General features: G+C 43.1%; 1 protein-coding gene across 4 annotated transcripts in view; it reads left to right on the forward strand.

Moving 5' to 3' along the window:
* Inpp5f (inositol polyphosphate-5-phosphatase F) overlaps positions 1-21,293 on the forward strand; it is an 88,442-nt gene that overhangs the window by 23,983 nt on the left and 43,166 nt on the right. For all 4 annotated transcript variants that reach the window (XM_060380863.1, XM_021655430.2, XM_060380848.1 and 1 more), the window contains one exon: positions 19,624-19,760. In XM_060380863.1, coding sequence (XP_060236846.1) covers positions 19,624-19,760 — 137 coding nt within the window. The remainder of the gene's footprint in view (positions 1-19,623; positions 19,761-21,293) is intronic.

Genomic DNA, 21,293 nt, shown 5'->3' on the forward strand with positions numbered 1-21,293 from the left:
AAGATTGTTGGGTGTTTAAGCGCTAGGTCGGTTTTGTGAATTACAACAACATATTGCTGGAGACAATTTTTAATTTTCTTTTGCTAGATTCCTTGGTTGTATTTTAAATTGTGTTTCTTATTATAAGTTTTTAAATAAATATAAGGGCCTGCTTATCACAAGTAAATAGTATGGGGTGTGTAAAGTGCACATATTTATCTCTTATCCAGACTAAGAAGCGAGACAGGACTGGTGACTTCAGAGCTGTCGCTGCCATTTTCAATAAGTGCGTCCTTCCCTTCAAGACAACCAGCTCCGGAGTTGTGTTACCACCTTCAAAACTACTGCTTTTATTCGATAGATATTTCTAAGCAGTATGTGCTAATATTTATATTTTGGAGGTTTTTATATACATTTCATTAAATTATTTTTTTGCAATTATTAAATCTCTCTGTGTGAGGTGTATGTATGTGTTTGTGTGGGTGTGTATGCATACATGTGTGTCGAGGCCGGAGGTCAATGTTGGGTAGCTATGTTCCTCATGCTCTTCATTTTACTTTTTTTAGATAGGGCTCAGGGTCTCACTGGAGCTAATGGATTCAGGTGGACTGGCTGGCTAGTGGGCTCCAAGGTCCTCTTGTTTTTGCCCTCCCAGAACTGGGATTACAGATACATCACCACTAGATTTTGTGTGAATTCAGACACATGGCCCTTTGAGTCATCACCCAAGCCTGTGTGCTATGTTACTATGAAAATTTCTTACATACTTTTAATTTTTTTTAAGAGCATAAATTGCTTTGGCAAGTTTCTCTTAATTGGTTACTCTCTTATTTTAAAATCAATCTTCCTTCCTTCCTTTTTTCCTTCCTCCGTTCTTCCTTTCCTCCCCCCTCCCTCCCTCCTTCCTTCCTCCTTCCTTCCTTTTTCCTTCCTTCCCTCCTTCCTTCCTTCCTTCCTGTTAGAAATAACATTGTGCAGAGTTCTGTTGTGTATCCTGCCTTTGGTAGTTAAATCTTCTTCAGCATAGCCAGGTGGTGGTGGTGCAGGCCTTTAATCCCAGCACTGGGAATGCAGAGGCAGGTGGAACTCTTGAGTTTGAGGTCAGTCTCTTCTACAGAGTGAGTTCCAGTACAGCCAGGGCTACACAGAGAAACCCTGTCTCAGAACCCCCCCCCAAAAAAAGAAAAATCCAAAATGAAAAAACAAACAACCCCCCAAAAAACCCAAAACTTCAACACAAAGGAGAAAAGCGATCAACCATTGTGTAACCATGCTAAGTATTTTAATAACACTCTTTTACCTGTCCACATTTACATATATATCTGTAATTCATTTACATACTGACAAGATAATTTCACAGCTGGATGTTCTGAGCTAAAATTCATTTTCTATTATGTAAATGACATGTATGAAACTTCTGAATATTTTTCTCTAATTTCAGTCATATCTCAGAGCAGTGAATAAATCACTGAAATCAGCCAGGGACCAAGAGTCAAGCTCCATTTGTTAATATTTATTATTGTTATTTATTAGCTTCACTATCTGTTGCATAATCAGCTGTCCTAAAGGCCGAATGGTTTAAGACAGCAACAGTGTGCAATCCCCCAGGCTCCTGTGGCTGGTGATTCTCATCTGTTCTGCTCCTCTGCCTGCTGGGTAGCCCAGCAGTACTACCACTTGGAATTTGCCTGGTTACCGTACTTCTACTTCATGTGGCCTTTCTACGTCTCCCGGCTCTCATCAGACAGAGCCTCTCTTCTGGGATCTTCCTTTCTATTCTGGTGTCCTCATCTTTTTCCTGAAGAGTGGCGACTTCTTTTTAGGGAGTGTCTAGGAGGTGAGGACAAATCCCCAGGTCAAGGGCCTTACTTCTTAAGCTGTAAAGCAAGAGGCAGAGTAATCTTCCTCATTATGTTCTAGTTTTGGGAGTCCCGAAGGAGATAGTACCTGAAGGGTCTTACTAGATAGGGCACTATTTTATCAAGGCTCTTTTAATTATACAAATCTAGGAGCTTAAGTTAACGGAGAAAATCTATCAGCTTGTTCAGTAAACATCTTTTTTTAGAACCCAGGGGAGTGAAGCTAAATTAAGTGGATGTTCTATAGGAGTTGAGGTCCCTCACGACCATTTGTCTTTGCACATCTCCTTCATCTATTCTCTTTGATTTTAATTTTTTTTTCTTTTTTTTTTTGCGATGGAGGTCTCATGTAGCCCAGGCTGGCCTCAAACTTCCAAGGATGACCTTGAACTTCTGATCTTCCTCCCTCCTGAGATGAGATGACAGGTGTGCACCAGCATACCAAGTCCAGGTGGTGCTGGGGAGGAGTCTAGAGCTTCATGCATGTTAGACAAGCACTCTAGGCCCAACTCCAGCCCTAGTATATGTAGGAAAATAATTCTACTCTGAAGATGGTATTCTCATCCTTCAAGCCTACTCTGGGGCTCCTTGTAACCAGTGGAGAATGACTAGCAATCAAAAAGACTGCATAGAGAGGGTTCACACAGTAGAGCAGAGGTTTGTTGGTCCTGCTTGGCCAAGTCACCTAGTCCAGAGTGCATCATGGGGCACCTTTCCCAGGTGAGGGAGAGTCAGAGAAGCAGGGAGTGGCCTTGGTAGACAGCCCCAAGTTGTCTTTCATCACCACTGGCCAAACTGAAGTTAGTGCCCCTGAACTTTTCTTGTGCAAGGTCTACTTGTCTGGTTGGCCCTGTTTGTGTGTAGGCATTGTGAGAACTAGTAACACAGGATGTTTTGGAAGAAGGAGTTGGGAGGAGAGTGAACTAGGGAAAGAAAATATAAAAAGGAAAAAGATGGGCAGAACAAGTCTCTTAATTATTCACTGTTCTTATCTGGTCCTTGTCATGTTCACTTAACAGGTTTGGTTTGGAAAGATGGGAACCAAGGGAGAAGTAGATGGCGATCTTCTGGGGCCCTCTGTTGCTCTTTCTCCCCTCACCCACACCCCAATAGCCTTTTCTTCTCTGGGCTGCTCCACCCCCAGCTGCTCGCCTTGGAAGGTCCATCCTTCTCTCCTCTTCCCTTTCATCCTCTTCCCCATAGGCTGCCTCATCCCCTCTTTCTCTTGCTTAGAGTCAGACTGGCTGGAAGGAGCTATGTTCCTGGTGTGTCAGAATTGAGCAGGTATTTTGGGGGCATTTTTTTTTCCTATGAGAACATCTTATCCTATGGGGGTAGGAAATGAGGGGAATAAAACATCTGTACGTAAGCTCTCCTTCCCTCCTGTTTCCTCCTACTCTGATTCTCTACATATTAATGCATGCATTTCTGTTCTTGCCTCATGTGATGGGAACATGATTTTATTTGAACAGATGTCATTGTCAGTCTAAAACACGGCGTGGGTGAGCTGTGCTGCTGCTCATGATTGTCACTCAACTCTGGACTCTGGAATATAGCAGGCTGTCGTGATTTTTAGAACTACACTATTGTGTTAGTACAGCCAGAGCGGAGTGTCACAGGCTGGGGAAGGCATTAAGCAACAGAATTTCATCTTCCTATAATTCTGGAGACTAAAGAGTCGACAGGACTGGTGTCTTCCAAGACCTCTTTCCTTGGCTTATAGATGCTGCGATCCCTGCCTTCACTTGGGCTTCCTTCCTTTGTACCATTGTGTGTTTAAATGTTCTTGTAACATACTAGTTGTGGGGCTGGAGAGGTGGCTTAGCAGTTAAGAGCACACACTGCTTCTGAGTTACATTTCCAGCGCCCGTGTCAGGTGGCTGTCAACAGCCTGTGGCAGCGGCTCCAGAGAATGCAGTGCTTCTGGCCTTTTTGGGCATTGCTCTTCACATGTACAGATACATACCCTGCGTAACTAAAAACAACAAAATCTTTTAAAAAGTAATAAGTAAACCAGTTATACTGGATTAAAGTCCACCCTAGTGAATTCATTTTAATGTAATTCCTTCTTAGAGATTGTCTCCAAATACGGTCACATTCCAAGGTCAAGACTCGAGTAGAAGAAATGGCTCGGCCCACAGCAAGAACCTAATGTCCAGTAGAGGCAGTAATTACAAAGCATTGCCAGGGATTCTCTCCAGTCCCAGCTGCCTCTGTGGCTTGGGTTTTCGGATGTGACTGGCTAGGCAGTGAAGAGGTAGACCAGACCTGGAAGATCACGTGCTGATCTCGGGTCAGGTCTCTATGTCGGCGTCAGTTGCCAGATGGCCATGCCTCCAAAGCAGGTGGACAGGCTGAGTCCTGAGAGTCGTAAGCACCAAGTGTAACTATTTTTTCTCATTGTCTTCTTCCTTCTTCCTCCCTTTCTCTCCCATCCTCCCTCCCTCCCTCTCTCTCTCTTTCTTTTGTGTTTGGTCTTGCTACGTTATTCATCTGGCTTGCAACTGTCATACAAGGTGGAGTTGAGCTTGTAATTCTCTTGCCTCAGCCTCCTGAGTGCTGGTATTGTGTAGACACATGGCACTATGTCCGCTTTGCTTGGATTTCTTCTTGTTTTTCCTTTGAAGAACCTAAGAGATAGCCTACTATAGGACCACCTACGTATACAGTTTTGAAAAAGAGAAGTATACTTGGAATGTTTTTCTTAAGTTAATATTTACTGAAACTGAGGTGAAAATAACAAGTCACCAGAAACTATTGTGAGTCTGCAAAAAAAAAAAAGTTTTTAGTAGTAACATATGAAAAAAATTTAAAATGTGTTCAGTTGTGCTTTTGTTTGGGAGGGAGGAAGGTGAGGGGCAAGGTCTCATTATGTATCCCTGGGTGGCCTAAACTTAACTATATTCTTCATATATGAGTTCAGACTAAAGAGGTGCACCTACCCCTGCCTCCTGAGCCCTGAGATTAAAGATGTGAGCCACCAGGCTCAGCTGTTCTCCCACTCACTCAACAAAAATCGTTCTATGAGCCTTGGCGGCTACATACCTACCTATCCATGTAGAACTGTTCGTTTGTTTTTCATTTGAGTGCTCTTCTTACAGGCAATGTACCTTCAGGGTTTAGCGTACTGTATCTCTGAGGGTCTGAATGTCTGGCTTTGGGTTGACCAGTTGAGATTTACTGCTAGGATGAACAGCAGACAGACAGAAGGAATGTGCGTGTTCTTGGTACATTAAGGATAAGTGAAGCACAATGAAAAATGTTTTTATTGGGGGCTGGAAAGATGGCTCAGCCATTAAAAGTGCTTGCTGCTTTTGCAGAAACCTGAGTTCCCAGCACCCATGTTAGACAGCTCACCACTGCCCATAACTCCAGCTCTGGGGCATTTGATACCCTTCTTTTGGCCTCCTAGGCCACTGTCACACACAAGGCATACACTCATACAGACATAGAGACAGAGAGATGTACACATCAGTAAAAATTTAAAAACATTTTAAAAACAAAATACTTCTATTCATTGTAGTGTCCGTGAGAGAGTAAAAACTACAGTGAAATTCTTACTATAATTATATGTTGATTGTTTGTTTATTTATTTATCTGCCAACTTTATGTATGATGAGCTCCAGAAAGATAGAGGCTGGAGTGCTATTATGGTTTTACTGAGAGTATCTCTGTGTACTGGCCCATAGTAAAGGCTATTCAAAAATATTCAGTGGGTGCTTATTGATTTAATAGATATTTTTGGTGTGCCTACTGTGTGCCAAGGACTGTGGTTGGCACTGGAGGCTGTAGAATGAACAAAACTTGAAACTTGTAACATCGTAGACTTCAACCAATAGCATATATTAATTACCTACCCATAGAGCGTGTATGGGTGCTGTGTGCTGACTGGATATGCTTGAGTCCCGGGATGGAAGGCGTCTTTGTATGAATTAATATCAGAAAAATGAGTGTATAAGACAGAGGCTAATGGAAAAGGCAATGGAAGGGTAAAGAGGCAAGGGAATGAGAGGAGGGATGGTTCATGGCAGGGTAAGCAACTGTGCAGAATGTATGTGATGGATGGTTTATTTGCTGCTTTTTTTTTTTTTTTTGACAGGGTTTCTCCTGGCTGTCCTGGAACTCACTCTGTAGACCAGGCTGGCCTTGAACTCAGAGATCCATTTGTCTTTGCCTCCCAAGTGCCAGGATTAAAAATTGTGCACCATCACTGCCTGGCTTGTGATGGGTGTTTTTTTTATCATTTATTTTCTGTAGAATAGTTGGAATACAGTTATGTCTTCATGCAAACATCTATGAAAAGATTGTTTTAGGTTGGAGATTTAAAATGAGTCACAATTAGAAAGACAGATGGGATGTGCATTGAACGTATGACAGGAGTCTACTGAGCGCATCTGAAAGACTCTAACTAGCAGTGTTTTCAAAGCAAAGACTCATGACCAAACCTTTGGCAGAGTACAGGGAATCATAAGAAAGAAGGGGAGTTAGTCTGATGGGGAAAGGATAGGAGCTCCACAAGGACCAAATATATCTGGGCACAGGGTCTTTTCTGAGACTGACATTCAACCAAGGACCATGTATGGATATAACCTAGAACCTCCACTCAGATGTAGCCTGTGGTAGCTCAGTAAGCAATTGGTTTCCCAAAGTGAGGGGAACAAGGACTATTTCTAACAGGAACTCAATGACTGGCTCTTTGGTCTCCCCACCCCTGAAGGGAGGAGCAGTCCTGTTAGGCCACAGAGGAGGGCTTTGCAGCCAGTCCTGAAGATACCTGATAAAACAGGATCAGATGAATGGGGAGGAGGTACCCCCCTATCAGTGGACTTGGAAAGGGGCACAGTGGAGATGAGGGAGGGAGGGAGGGAGGGAGGGAGGGACTGGGAGGGAATGAGGGATCGGGACACGGCTGGGATACAGAGTTAATAAAATGTAACTGATAAGAAAAAAATTAAAAAAAAATGAGTCACAAAAGCTCTTCAAGTTAAAATATATTTTGAAGACCAAGAAGATAAGCTTGATTAAGGCAAGAATTAACTACGGATAAAAAGTACAGAGATTCATTAGCAAAGATAAATATTGCATGAAATATCAGAAATAATTTGAAAATTGTATTTTGGCAAGTTCCTTTGTTTAGTAATTGAATGAATTACTTCTCATAGTACTGAACAATCACAGACAGAATTCACTTACAAAGATCTCATTCATTAAAATGGTATTCACCATCTCTTTTTCCCTAGTTTGGAAATGGTGAATATATCTCAATTATTAAGATGATAAAATATAACATGATTTTAAAACTGACTGTAGTCTTCATTATATAGAGGGCTTCCTTGTTATAGGACCAATGACAAGAAATGTTTCATATGCATTAACATTGAATAAATTGAGTGTCATTGGCATTACTTCAGTTCTTGCCTATAAAGCCATTGGAAAACTGTATTCCACAAGGGCCCTAGAGGTAGGAGATATGCAGAGCTCTCAGCTCCATGGAGGCCTGGATTCTAGGACAGCACTTTAGATAGTACTTGTTTTGGCCAGTGTTCTACTGCTGTGAATAGGTACCGTGACCATGGCAGTGCTTACAAAATAAAGCACTTAATTGGGGTTTGCGTACAGTTTCACGTTAGACCATTTTCATCATGGCAGGGAGCATGGCTGCAGGCAGGCATCATGGTGCTGGAGACTAACTGAGAGTTCCTGCTGCCTGGATGCCCAGGCAGCAGGAAGAGAGAGGCGTTGGGCTTGGATTCAGCTTTTGAAACCTCAAAGCCCATCCCCAATGACACACTTCCTCCAGCAAGGCCACACTCCTAATCTCAAGTAATGCTGCTCCTTGAAGACCAAGCATTCAAATGTATGATGAGCCTGTGGGGGTCCTCCTTACTCACACCACCACAGCAATCCAGTTTGAAAGTGAGTCTCACGTCTGTGAACATTGTAGTGGGACTTTCTTGGGCCCACTAGCAGTTAAAGACACAGGAGACACAGAATCATTAAATAGTAATATATTCCGACTGTTCTAGCCCATGACCCACCACATAGCTAGTTCTTTACCTCTCTCTCAGTCTGTTTCTCTCAGTGTCACATTGGTGAATGTTCCGCGTCTGATTTTCTCCCATTGTCCCTTTCCCTTCCCGGAAGATCCGCCTTCCCTCTCTGCCCAGCCATTGGTCGTCAATCCCTTACTAAAGCCAATCAGATAGGATTCTAGATTGCCTTAGGCAGGTGAAGAAGGAACAAATAGTTGCAAAATATGAGACTGGTGAAGAACCATAGCCCTCTGCTGTGCAGAGGTAACCGTGCGATGTACAGAGACACACCCTCAGCCGGTGCACTGCACAGTGCCGAGTGGGGATAACCACTAACCAGCCCTGTTAGTAACACATGTGGGAGAACTGGTTGTGCTGGCCCGTTTCTGTGAGCTCAGCACTGGAGGGGGGTGTGGCTCAGAAATTCAAGGTGGCCTTCTACAAAGCAAGTTCAAGGCTGGTCTAGACTGCAGAAGAGCCTGTCCTAAAGACAAACAAAAGAAATAATAATAATAGCAACAAACAAAAAAATCTGGATTGTGATTGTGATGAAAGTTTAAAAACCATAAATTCATTAAGATCATTTACAAGTGGCTGGTTTTTGTTTGTTGCTTGAGACTAGGTCTCACTCTGAGTCCCTGGGTGGCCAGAAACTCAATATGTCGATGAGGCTGGCATCAGATTCACAGAGATCCACCCGCCTCTGCCCTCTGAGTGCTATATTTTTAAATATTTTAAAATTTATTTTCATTTTAAAACTTACAGTTCTTATGCTTTCACCTTTATTTTTTTACATTTAATTAATTAATTTGTATGTTTGTGCGTGTGTGTTCCTGTGTGCACGAGTGTGCATGCCTGCATGTGTGCCATAGCACATGTCCTGAGGTCAGAGGACAGAGTTCAGGTGTGGGTTACCTCCTTTCACCATGTGAGTGGGTTTCAGGACTCATGTCAGGCGTGGTGGCAGGTGCAACCACTGTTGAGTCATCTCACCACTTCCTAAATGGGCACGTTTAATGGTGTATAATTTGTAGCTCGATAAAGGGCCTCAGAATCATTAAAGCTGGGTGTTAAGGCAAAACCCTGTAATTTTAGTAATTGGGATATAGAAGCAGGAGGATCATGAGTTCAGGGCTAGCCTGAGCTATATAATGAGTGAGCCAGTGGTGGCTACACAGAGACCCTGACTCAGAACAACTTCCCCTGTTGTGTGGGCCTGTGAACTGTGTGGAAGACACCTGTGGGAGCCGGCACTTCTTTCCTACCATGTGGAAGTCATCAGCGTTGATGGCAAGTGCCTTTCCCTTTTGAACCTTCTTCCCAGCCCCAATTTATTTTAACTGAAAATAAAGACAAGGGTCAGGGGTCGTGGCACGCATGTTTAATTCTAGCACTCAGGAGGTATAGGTAGGTAGATCTCTGTGAATTAGAGGCCAGCCTTGTCTACATAGTGAGTTCCAGGACAGCCAGAGCTACATAGTAAGACCCTGTTTCAAAAACAAACAAACAAACAGCAACAATAAAAACTCAAGGGTCTTGGGATATGGCTTATTGGTTAAGAGTACCTGGTGCTGTCACAGAGAACCCAGGTTTAGTCCCCAGTACCCACATGGCAGCTAACAACCATTTACAGCTCCAGTTTCGGGGATCTGATATCCCCTTCCAGCCTCCTTAGGCATTGCACCCCTATAGTGCACAGATACACATGGAGTCAAGGCATACATTAAAGAAAAAGAAAACTCATTAAAAAGGGAAACAAAAAATAGGGCTGATGACACATGCTTACACACTAAATAAACACATACAGACATATATATATGTAAATGTCAACAAACAAAACTAGCCAGGGCTAGGGCTGAGAATGTAGCTCAGAGGAGAGCATGTGCTTAGTGGACATGTGCATGGCCCTGAGCTCCACCTCTGCCACAGCAAACAAAAACAAAAACCCAAACAGATCTGTTTCGGTATTTGTAGGTGATTACTCCTTATCCTAAAGTTTCTTTAGGACATTTCCCTTGAAACAGTAGCATTATTTGTAGTACAGCGTGTCTATAAAATATAGATGACCTAAAACGTTCTTTAAATACAGCTTCTTACGTTTATTTTTCTTTTCACAAGGGTCTCAGGATTATTTATTTTATCCACATGTAACATTTTTACCAGTAAGTAGGTTCCTGGTTAATTTTTAAGGAATTTGGGGCCAGTTTAAAAATGGCTCAGTAGGTAAAGGCTGCTGCTTCCAAGCCTGATGACCCGAGTTCTGTCTCTGAACCCACTTTGGGGAAGAGCCAATTTTCTGGGCTGTCCTCTGGACACACAGACCAGGAAAATGTAAAGTCAGCGTCTGATATGTTTAGCTGTGTTCTGGAAGCAGGCAACTAGTTGACATTCAGTGATCAGGCAATCAGAGTGCTCTTTTCTGTTTTCCTCCTGTCCCTCCTTTTCCCAGGGTGCCAAGTGCCCCATCCCTTTCTTTGAACTTGGTCTCCTTGGTCCAGATGGTTCCTCTTTACCTCAGAGCAGTGCCTGATGCAGTCGCAAGATTGTGCTCCTGGCTCTGAGACCCTGCAGTTGTTGACGAAGCACACAGCTTATTTTTTCTTTGGTGGCAGAGCTAGCCAGCTCGCCTCCTACACGCTGTACTCTTCATTCATTTTTCTGGCATGAACCCATTTTCCTTGAGCTCCAGTTGTTTTCCTTAGTGAATTGTATGGGCATTAATAGTAAAAAGGCTGTTTATGGCTTGACAAGATGGCTCAGAGGATAAAGGAGGCTGCACACAAGCACGAGGATCTGCATTTGATCCTTGGGGACCTACATGGAGGGAGAATGAGAGAGCTGACTTACACACACATGTTGTAAAAGGAACAACCCCCTACATACACATACCAAGAATTAAAAAAATATAAAAAGAAAAAAGATAGCTTAAGCCATGGAGGTGGCTCAGTGGGTAAAGGTGCTTGCCATTGTGCCTGACAAGCAGAATTTGAGTCCTGGGGCCTGGGTGGGAGGTGAGAACTGACTCCTGCTAGTTATCCTGTAACCTCCATTCGTACACCATGACATGAACGCCTATGCGTGTACCCAAACACAAAGTAAGATATAAAAAAAAAAAAGACTATAATAATCAAGTTCCACTTCCCAGATCTACTGAGGTAGAGACCCTGTCCTGGCTCTCTTTCCTGCTTAGGAAGGACTGTGACCCTAGGATGCTGGGTATCCATGTCCGCCTGGCTTGCATAAAGGCCACCTAGCCTAGTGAAAGTGAGTCAGTCTTAGTCTTCCTTTCTGAAAGTGAGGAGTCGGGTCTTGTGGTGTGAGAACTATCTTTGGAGGCATTCTTGCCTTGCTCTGAAGAATGGTGTATGTTCTTACCAAATGTCTCTGCTCTATGAAATCTCAGAAGTTGGTAGCCATTTTTATCCCCTCCCCTCATACTGATTGGTTTTCCTGCCAGGATAGCCAGGTCTAATAACCTATTCTAATTTCTTTGCCAAACAGATGCTGGGCCTCAGTGTTTTCTCCAGAATGCCTTTGCCTTTCTCAGTTTGCAGTATGGATGGGCTGAGAAATAGTCAATTCTTTTAAAGTTCTGCTTCTGCTTTTTTTTTCTTTTTTGCTTAACAATTGTGCCTTTGAGTCATATTTGTCTTGAATTTTACCATAATCAGTCAAGAAGAGTTTTAGCAATGACATTTTACTTAGAAATAGCTTCAGCTAAATAATCAGTTTCATTATTCTTCAGTTCTATCGTGTACAAAACAGTAAAATATGAATACACTTAAACCAAGGTCTTTTCCCTCTGTCACAAAGCTGGCCTCCTTCCATTGTCCAGTAATATGTTTCTTATTTCCATCTAGGACTTCCTAGAATTATCCTTGTATCCTCCTTTGTGTCAACATCTTATTAGGGACAGGTAAGTACCCCAGAGAAGACGGAGCCTTTTTCCTCAGGTTTTTAGTTTCCGAGCTGTAACTTGAATCATCTTTAAAGGTACATTCATGACAGTGTTGGTTTTCCCCAGCATGGACCTCCAAACTTCTAGCCCCTGCCATCACCCAGTCCAATTCCAAAGCTGCATCCGCAGCTATAGGTATTTGTTAAAGCAGCCTCTGCTTTGTTGTCTAACATCTGTATGATCCAGGGCTCTCTAGAGAAACGAAAGAGAGGAGGGGAAGCAAAGGGAGTGGAAAGATTTACTATGATGTGTCCTGGAGACCCAAACCTACCATCTGTAAGCTTGAGCAACAGCGAAGCCTGTGGGTTGGTTCCAGTCTAGCCCAAAATACAGAGGACTGAAGGAACCAGTACTGTAAGTCCTGGTCTAGACCCAAAGGTCCAGCAACCACAGGGACAGTCTCTCAGGACAGGCGGTGAAGCCTTTCCCCTTGCCTTTCGTTCCCTCCCAGCCCTCAGCAGATTGTGTGGTGCTCACCCACACTGGTCTGCCGTTTTAAATGCTGCTCTCTTCTTGAGAGAGCGCGTACACACACCCAGAAGTGTACCTGTTATTGAGACACCACGTCGTTCAGTTGAGCTGACATATAAAATTAACCACCGAGGATCACATAGCTGGGTGTAATGGTGCATAGACGCAGAGGCAGGTGGATCCCTGTGAGTTTGAGGCCAGCCTGGTCTACATAGTGAGTTCCAGAACAGCCAGGGCTGTATAGAGAGACCCTGTCTCAAAAAATCAGAATGAACAAACAACAGAAAATGTGCATCACACAAACACAGCTAAAATTAAAAACTGGGTGCTGTTGTTAGCACTGGTGGATTGATGCCTGAGTTGCAGGTCCCCTGCTGCGTGTGTGTGTGTGTGTGTGTGTGTGTGTGTGTGTGTGTGTGTGCGTGCGCGCGCGCTATGGGTGCATGTGTATATGTGCAAGTGTACATGTGTGTATAGGTTGGAGATACATGCTTGATGTCTTGTTGTTGACTTTCTTTACTGAGGTAAGGCATCTTCCTGAACCTAGTTAGCTAGTCTAGCTAACCATACTGCCCTAGGTCTCTCCCTCCCAGGCTCTGCGATTACAGGAGAGCCATTATGCCAGCCCAGTTTTTAAAAGTTAATTAATTGTGTGTTAGGGTGTGTGGAACAGGCTTGGTGGCATGTGACCTGACCTGAGCAGTCTCTTTGCCCCTCTGCCCAGCATTTATGTGTGGGCCTCATGCTTGTACTATACTTTACCATCCAACCGTCTCTCTCACTGCTTTACTTTGCATCAGAAGCCGGTCTGAAGCAGAGTTTGTTGAGATATTTAAACAGCTTTAAATGCAGGGTTAATAGGAAAGAGACGTGTAAGAGAGTACATTACCCGGCCGGGTTTGCTGTGGGATTCTCAGGAGACAGTTGGGCTTGAGTGTCTGGGGCTAGTCACACATTGTTTTTCATGGCTTTCTGAAGTCATATTTTGGAGGCTCGATAAGTGCTATTTTCTTTTCAGTGTTAGGCACTTTAGATGGAGTCACAGCTGATAAGGTAAATCCTAGGTCATGGGGCTGCAGAGAAGTTAGGATGTCTTTAGTGTAAATAAAGGTTCAGATTTGTTTGAAGTTCCCAGATAATGTCCAGGAGAGAAGAAAGGCCACTCTTGAGAGTCACATGGACTTAGACCTTTAGGCGTGGCTCCTTTCTGACTTAATGTGCTCTTTTCGTATTACTATTACTACTGTGTGTGAAAGACTTGGATATATACACATATACCACAAACACCAAAAAGGAAAAATACATATATATATAAAAGCAGTTTTGTCGCTGTCAGCAGCCTTTGCAGCAAGTGTTGATAATTGTGCTGGAATTATTGCTTCTCAGCCAGAGCCTGTGGCCAGACCTCTTTCCTGCTCTATGTCCTCTTAATTTCCCGGTTATACTGTGCTTGAGGTGGCGTTTCATATAAAAACCAAAGACTGTAACACTAGAAAACCAAAATCCATTTACTTGCTGCTTTCAAGATAAATACCTTATAACCTTATGTAGTATGTGATATGTGGTTTATACACACACAATATCAAGAAAGAAGGTAAAGCCTTGTGAAGAAGAAACTGCCAGGGTCGGACATGGTGGTGAACACCTTTTATCCCAGTACCCAGGAGGCAGTAGAAGTAAGCAGATCTCTTGAGTTCTTGGCCAGCCTGGTCTACACAGTGTTAAAAACAAGTAATAATCTCAGTGTTGCACAAGGGACATATGAGCAAAGCAAAATTAGCTTGGCCAGGCAATTCTTCTTGGAAAAAGGATCACCAAGTCCCACAGAGTCTAGCAAGCACACTTGGCTGAGATGGAGTCTGTTTTCTGTGCCTTATATAGTTGGTCTGTCTCATCCATTGGAGGGAGTGTGACTTCACAATTTGACTTGATTTTCTGATCTGCACAAAGGGGATGATGAAGGGTTAGGAGATCCGAGTCCTTGCCAGGCTAATTACCTTTCATAGAAAAAATTGTTTCTCAAAAGAATGAATTCCAGGTCAGCCAGGTCTGCGTGCTGAGACCCTGTCTCAAAGAAAGGGGAGAAATTGCAAGATTAACCTGATGAAAAATGGGATAGATTTGTTAATATCAATGTAGGTTTAAAAGAAACACAGAGAGAAAACATTTCAAAACTCAACAGGATGCTCAGGTCACCAGAGCATCAGGTCACCAGAAGGATAATTAAAAGCTGTGGGTGGGTTGAGGCTATAGCTCAGTGGCTTGCCTAGCATGCATGAGGTCCTGGGTTTAATCTTCAGCACTGAAAAACAAAACAAAACAAAACAAAACAAAACAAAACAAAATGCACCTGAGCACAGCCTCTGAGGATATTAAGAGCAATTAGTCATCTGGTTCACATTTTTTGCCTTAGATGTCCGTTTGAAATGACAGAGAAACATGTAAATGTTCTTATTCTTAACTTCACAGAGAAAAAGGAAAGTTGAACAGATTTCATTTATTTATTTTTTTCCTCTTTACCAGTACATTTCCCTCCTCTGAAATCACTGGTAGAATGTAGAGATCTCCCTGTGGCTATCTGAGATATAAGCTGCAGAATCTCTTCAAAAGTTTGAGACTGTGGGCTGGCTTTGTGGTTCTCGTCTTTAATCTCAGCACTTGGGAGGTTCAAGGTCATTCTTCATGGTGAATTCCAGGCCTGTGTGGTTTTTGTGAAACCTTGTCTCAACAAGGTAGCCTTGACAATAACAACAACAGTAATTTGAATTTTGTATTCAAATCTTAAGGATAACTGATCTCCACCCCTGGGTTTGGGTTAGTGTGACTTCTGCAGCTGGCCCTCACAGCCACCTCCCTGTGGTGAGTGTCAGGGCAGTGGTGTGCTCCCTGTTTTGAGGAGTGGTAACTCTGGCCTCAGGAATCTAGCCTGTAATAGTGGGCCAGAAATATAAGTAAACATGTGAGAGATAGCAAATACACCTTGTCTTCATCTTCACGTTGCTAATACATGGTCTGTTATATGGAGAGAGAAAGTAGAAAGCCTCTAAAAGAGCAGCAAGTGGTGCCTATAAAATAAGTGATTGTTATACTGTTTTTTTAAGCCTTCAAGAAAATTGAAAGTACTAATGCCAAGAAATGGTAACTGTTTACTCTCACACGAGTGAACTCACAAAGTGGAGTTTAGAGTAGAGTCGAGACTTTCCAGAGAGTAAGGGATGGTGGTGAAAGGGAATCAAGATAACAGTTTTACCAGTAATGTTTAAACTGTTAAGAAAAAAGGAAGCAGGGGAGGAGTATATTGGGGCTGGAGAGATAGGTCAGTAGTTCAGAGCACGTGGTCTTTCAGAGACCTTGGTTCAGCTCCCAGAACCCACATGCTGGCTCACAATCATCCATAACTGCATTTCTTGGGGATATTTTTTTCTTTCCTGTGTCCTGTAATGTGATTTTGTTTTCAATTTACCATAGAATGATTCACCACTTGCATTTTGTGTTGGGTTCCCTGGTTTATTGAAGCATTTCTGCTGTTCTAAGGACTGGAACTAGACTCAGACCATTCATCTTTAAGAATGTGCTCCTGGGGCTGGAGAGATGGCCCAGTGGTTAAGAGCAGTGGCTGCTCTTCCAGAGGTCCTGAGTTCAATTCCCAACAACCACATGGTGGCTCACAGCCATCTCTAATGGGATCTGATTCCCTCTTCTAGGTGTATGAAAACAGATCACTCGTACATAAAAACAAATAAATAAATATTAAAATAAGAATGTGGTCTGCACTGCCACTCCCCTCCTCTTGCTCCCCCTTTTCCTCTTCCTCTTCTTCCTTCTTTTCCTCCTCCTAATATCTTATTAGTGTATGTATGTCTGTATGTGGATGTACTTCTGTGCACCATGTGCATACCTGGTGCTCAAGGAAGCCAGGAGAGTGTTGGATTGCCTAGAACTAGAATTACAGATGGTTGTGAGCTGTCATGCATGCTGGGAATCAAACCCATGTCCCCTGCAAGAGCAGCCACTAAGCCATCTCCCCAGCCCCAACACTTCCCTCCTCTTTTCTGTCCTATTCTCCTATGTCCCTCCTCTCTACCTCATTTCTACTTTCCCTCTTTCCATTAAACAGTAGCATTAACTTCTGGCTTAGTTCTCCTCTTGTTTTTTTGTTTTTGTTTTGTTTTGTTTTTTCCTCTAAATGAATCTACATATGTATATGGTGTTATCACACCTCCTGTCTTATGGAGGGTGGAGCAACATAGGTTCAACATCTTTTCTCTCTGGAGGGGTATGCTTCATCCTCAGTGGATGCCTGAAGTGGCAGGTAGGACCATATCCTATGTGCACAGTCGTGTGCTGTCAACAGTAAGATGCCACAGTGGCCAGTAAGAGCATGACCTGTTGGCATCAGAGCTGTCTCAGTGTGGAAGTACACCCCATAATGTTTTCACATGGATCACGTAACAGCACGCTTCTTAGAGTGTCTCCCTGTCATAAACAGCTCCTGGCCAAACTATATTTTTTTCTAATTGTAATACCTTGGTAAGGTTTAACTTTCAAATTAGGTTTAATAACAGATTAGCAGTAATGAGCTGAAGTAAGGTGGATGACAGCAAACATGTAGCAGCATTAGGATTCTGTGTAGGGCTGCTTGGGCAGTGCTGTGGGAGCCTGCTGGGGGCCGAATGACTGATGGGCAGCTAACATATACAGCACGGGCATGTTTGACAAAGGGGTGGTTTGCTCATGAGTCAGAGTTAATGAAATGTGCCTTCATTACACTGTTAAGAGTGGCATACAATTTATTAATTTGTTTTTGAAGTGGGACACTACTATTCCAGTCTCTTTTAAATTTTATTTATTATATTATTTGTGATGTATGCGTGTGTGTGTGTATGTGTGTATGTGAGAAAGAGAGTGTGTGACATAGTGTGGTGGATGTTAGAGGACAACATTCAGGGATCGGATCCTTCTTCCACCACGGAATCTAGGAATCAAACTCAAGTGGTCAGGCTTGTGGCATGTGCATTTCCCACTGAGCCACCTCACTAGTCATTACTTAAATTAAAAAAATTATATTGTTTTTATTTCATATGTGTGTCTTGCCTGCATGTATGCCTGTTCACTGTGTGCATGTAGTGGCTGAAAGGACCGGAATTGGCACAGGATACCCCAAGACCAAGGTCTTTACACAAAAGAGATTTATTTGCCCCAAAGGAACAAAGGGCAGAGAATAAGAGACACAGATGGGAAATAGAAGATGAGGGAGAAGGGAAAAGGAGCAAGGGCGAAGGGGAAGGCATATTTGTCCAGGAGGGACAAAGGACTGCCTCTGGATAGAGAGGAGACAGACATGGCCCATAGGCAGTTTATAAAGAAAGAGGGGGAAACCCTGTGTTAAGATGAGTAGGTTAATCTTAAGCAAATTAATTAGGTGAGCCAAAGGGGCTTTTGATTGGGGACTTCAGTACTTTGATAGCTGGACCTTGGTAGTCAGGGGAAGGAAGTGGCCAATTAAGGGAATAGACCTTGGTGGCTAGCTTTGGGAATGTAATCTAACAGTTTAGCAAAGCAGAAGGAATTGGGGAGAAGGGTAAAAGGCAAAACCTGTTTGCCGTGCTCGGGCCTGCTAGAGCCCTTCAGTGCCCATGAGGCCAGAAGAGGGTTTAGATCACTTAGAACTGGAGTTATGGAAGGTCATTAGCTGCCTGCAGTTGCTGGGACTGAATCTCTTGCAAGAACAGTGTTCTTAATTGCTGAGCCATCTCTTCAGTCCCCTGGACCCTTCCTTTGCTGAGATGCCCAGACTGCCCTTGATCTCATAGTACTCCTGATTTAGCATCCTGAGCCACTGGAATTACAGACCACCATCAAGCCCACCTTGATGATCTAAGATTGAAAAGTTCTAATTGTTTATTTCTGAAATTTTCCATTTGGTGCTTTTAGGCTAGAGTTGACCACAAGTGACTAAAACTATAGAAAGTAAAGAGGGACTGCTGCACTTTTTTGTACTTTGATTTAATGTCTTATATTATCATAATATAGTATGCTTTGCTTAATGACTGGGCTGTGTTCCATAAGCAGGTTGTGAAGTGACCTCCTCATTGTAGGACCATTATTTTGATAGAGCGCGAATCACTTGGCATAGCCTGCTGATTCAGGCCAGAGTTGTGGTAAATATAACACAGGGATGACGTAGGCTGCTGCCAACGTTATCTTGATGCAGTGTTTTGTAGCAAACTTAAAAACCTTTAGATTATTTTGTGTTATGTGTGTCGGTGTTTTGCTTGCCTGTATGTACATTCACCAGAACTATGCCTGGTGCCTATGGCTGTCAAAAGGGCGACCGGAGCCTCTGGAACTAGAGTTACAGATGGTTGTAAGCAGCCAGGTGGGTGCTGGGACCTGACCCCAGTTCCTCGGCAAGAGAAGTGTGAGAATGATGCAGCTCAGTAAGAGTGTCTGTGCAGAGCCCTGGACTCAGCTCTCAGTGTCATCCCCCAAAGCACTGGGTCTCAACCTTCCTAACGCTGTGACCCTTTATATAGTTTCTCATGGTGTGGTGGCCCCAACCATAAAATTATTTTCTTTGTTACTTCATAACTGAATTTTTTTTTTGCTACTGTTATGAGTCGTAATGTAAATATTTGTAAATAGATGTAAATAAATGTAAATAGAGGTTTGCCAAAGGGGTTGCCGTCCACAGGTTGAGAGCCACTGCCCCAGAGCAAATACCCCATAATAAATCAATGGCAAACGTCACACAATGTGTATGTTTAGTTGAGTCTTATGTTCTGCTATTTTTGTACCGCTGACAGCTTGGTAAGTTTGTTTGTACCGGAATTCAACGTCACTACAAACAAATCAAAATGAGTGACACACTGAGCTGTGCCATTGTATCACTAGGCAGTGGGGATTTCCCAGATCCATTATGATGCTTTGGAACCAGGTCATCGGATGCATCCCATAGTGCAGCACAGCGATGTTACATACATTAGTAACACACCCAAGCTCTTCACTTAATACACTCAGGGATCACCGTCTCATGAAATAGTTCTTCCAGGCATCATAAATTGTTTTTCTAGTTAAGGTGTGTCTTTTGATATCCTACCAGCACTGCTGCATGAGAATTCTTGTTTCCCCAAAACCTAGACACAAGTGTTTGTTGTGTAATTTACATTTCTTTGAGTGAGTCTGGACATCTTTTGTTTAAGGGACTGTTTTTGTGTGCCTTTATTGTGTATTTTACATTTTGTTACTGTTAGGTCATTCACCCCCAGGCCAGCAGCACTCTATTAACATAATCCATTCATTAGATTTTTTTTTTTTCTTTCAGATCTTCCATGGTGGCTTATTTTAATTCGGCAGAAAGCGTTGGTGGGCAAACTCCCAGGAGACCATGAGGTCTGTAAAGTTACCAAAATTGCTGTATTGTCACTTTCTGAAATGGAACCTCAGGAGCTGGAGCTGGAGGTAAGGTGGCATCAAGGGAACCGTCTCTGGTCACAGAGATGATGTGATAGCAGATACGTAATTTGTGTAGTTAGCAGCAGACTCCTTTAGAACCCTTGTAATACAGCCTGTAAGACAGAAGCAGAGCCACTTTGGTTGAGGTGGTGTTGAGAGGGAGTTACCTTTAAATAACGTGAAAACGAAGCTTCCTTCACATGACATAGTTGAGTTTTACACGTGCATGCGTGTGGAAGAGCGGAGTGTTCACGTATATGCTTATGAAAGTGTTTACATGTATACATATGGAGGATGGATCAACATCATGTGTCTTCCTTTACTATTTATTTTAGGGTTTGTTTGTTTGTTTGTTTGACAATGTAGAACATTTGGGACAGGGTCCCAGTATGTAATGCTAGCTGTCTTGGAAATCCCTATTGAGACCAGGAGACCAGGCTGGCCTTGAAATCACAGAAATCCTGCTCTGCCTTCTGAGTGCTAGGACTAAAGGCGTGTGCCACCATGACCTGATTAGCACTTGTTTTTTTTTTTTTTGAGACAGTTCTTCACTGAACCTAGTGTTCACAAACTGTTGTCTGGCCAGCACGGTCTAGGGCTCTGCCTTTTCTACCCCCGTGGTGAGGTTCCTGGCACATGCCTCCATGCCTGGCTTCCTGCATGGGTACTGGGGATCTGAATCCAGGTTCTCAGGGTTGTGTGACAGGCACTTTACTCGCTGAGCCATCTCCCCAGAGTGACTGCTCAGGCTGTTTGAACTAGAGTGCTTATTGTGGTTCGTGTTAGGAATGGAATATGTTATGACTTGTGCAAATTAGGGAAAGGGTAATACTTTTTTGTTGCTGTCCTAAAACATCATGACAAAGGCAGCTTACAGAAGAAAGAGTTTATTTGGACTTGTGGTTGCAGAAGGATAAGAACCCGTTACAGCAGCGAGTGGCAAACATTGTTGGCTTGAACAGAAGCTAAGAGCTTCTTAAACCTCAACATGAAGCAGAGAGAGTGAACCGCTGATGGCGTGGATTTGAAACCTCAAAGCCTGTCCCAGCAATGTACTTCCTTTGGCAAGGCCCATATCCCAAACCTCCCCAAAACAGCACCAGCAGCCGGGAATCAGGTTTCCAAATGCCAGCTCATTGGAGAGAGTTGTCGTTCGGACTGTTGTAGTAACTATAGAGAAAGTATTTCATATTTTAGAAATTATTGTCATGCCTTTTCCCCTTTCCTTTTAATCTGTATCATAGTAAAGGAACTTTGCAACACTGAGTAGCAGGAGAGGCAAAGATAGCTATGATGATAATCATAACATTTCTTCTGATCTAATATATTAATTTAAACGTGTCATCTCCTCCTTTCTTTCTGTTATGTACACCCCATTGAAAGGACATTTTAAAGCCAGGAGTGGTGTGGAGGCAGGACTAGGTATTCGAGACTGTCTTCAGGTGCATAGTAAGTTTGAGCCCAGGCTGGGCTCCATGAGACCCTGCCTCAAAAATTTATATAAACATAAGGAGCTTTTAGAAGCTTAACATGCTTTTT

This window comes from Meriones unguiculatus, chromosome 1 (genome assembly GCF_030254825.1).
Source record: "Meriones unguiculatus strain TT.TT164.6M chromosome 1, Bangor_MerUng_6.1, whole genome shotgun sequence".
Lineage (NCBI taxonomy): Eukaryota > Metazoa > Chordata > Mammalia > Rodentia > Muridae > Meriones > Meriones unguiculatus.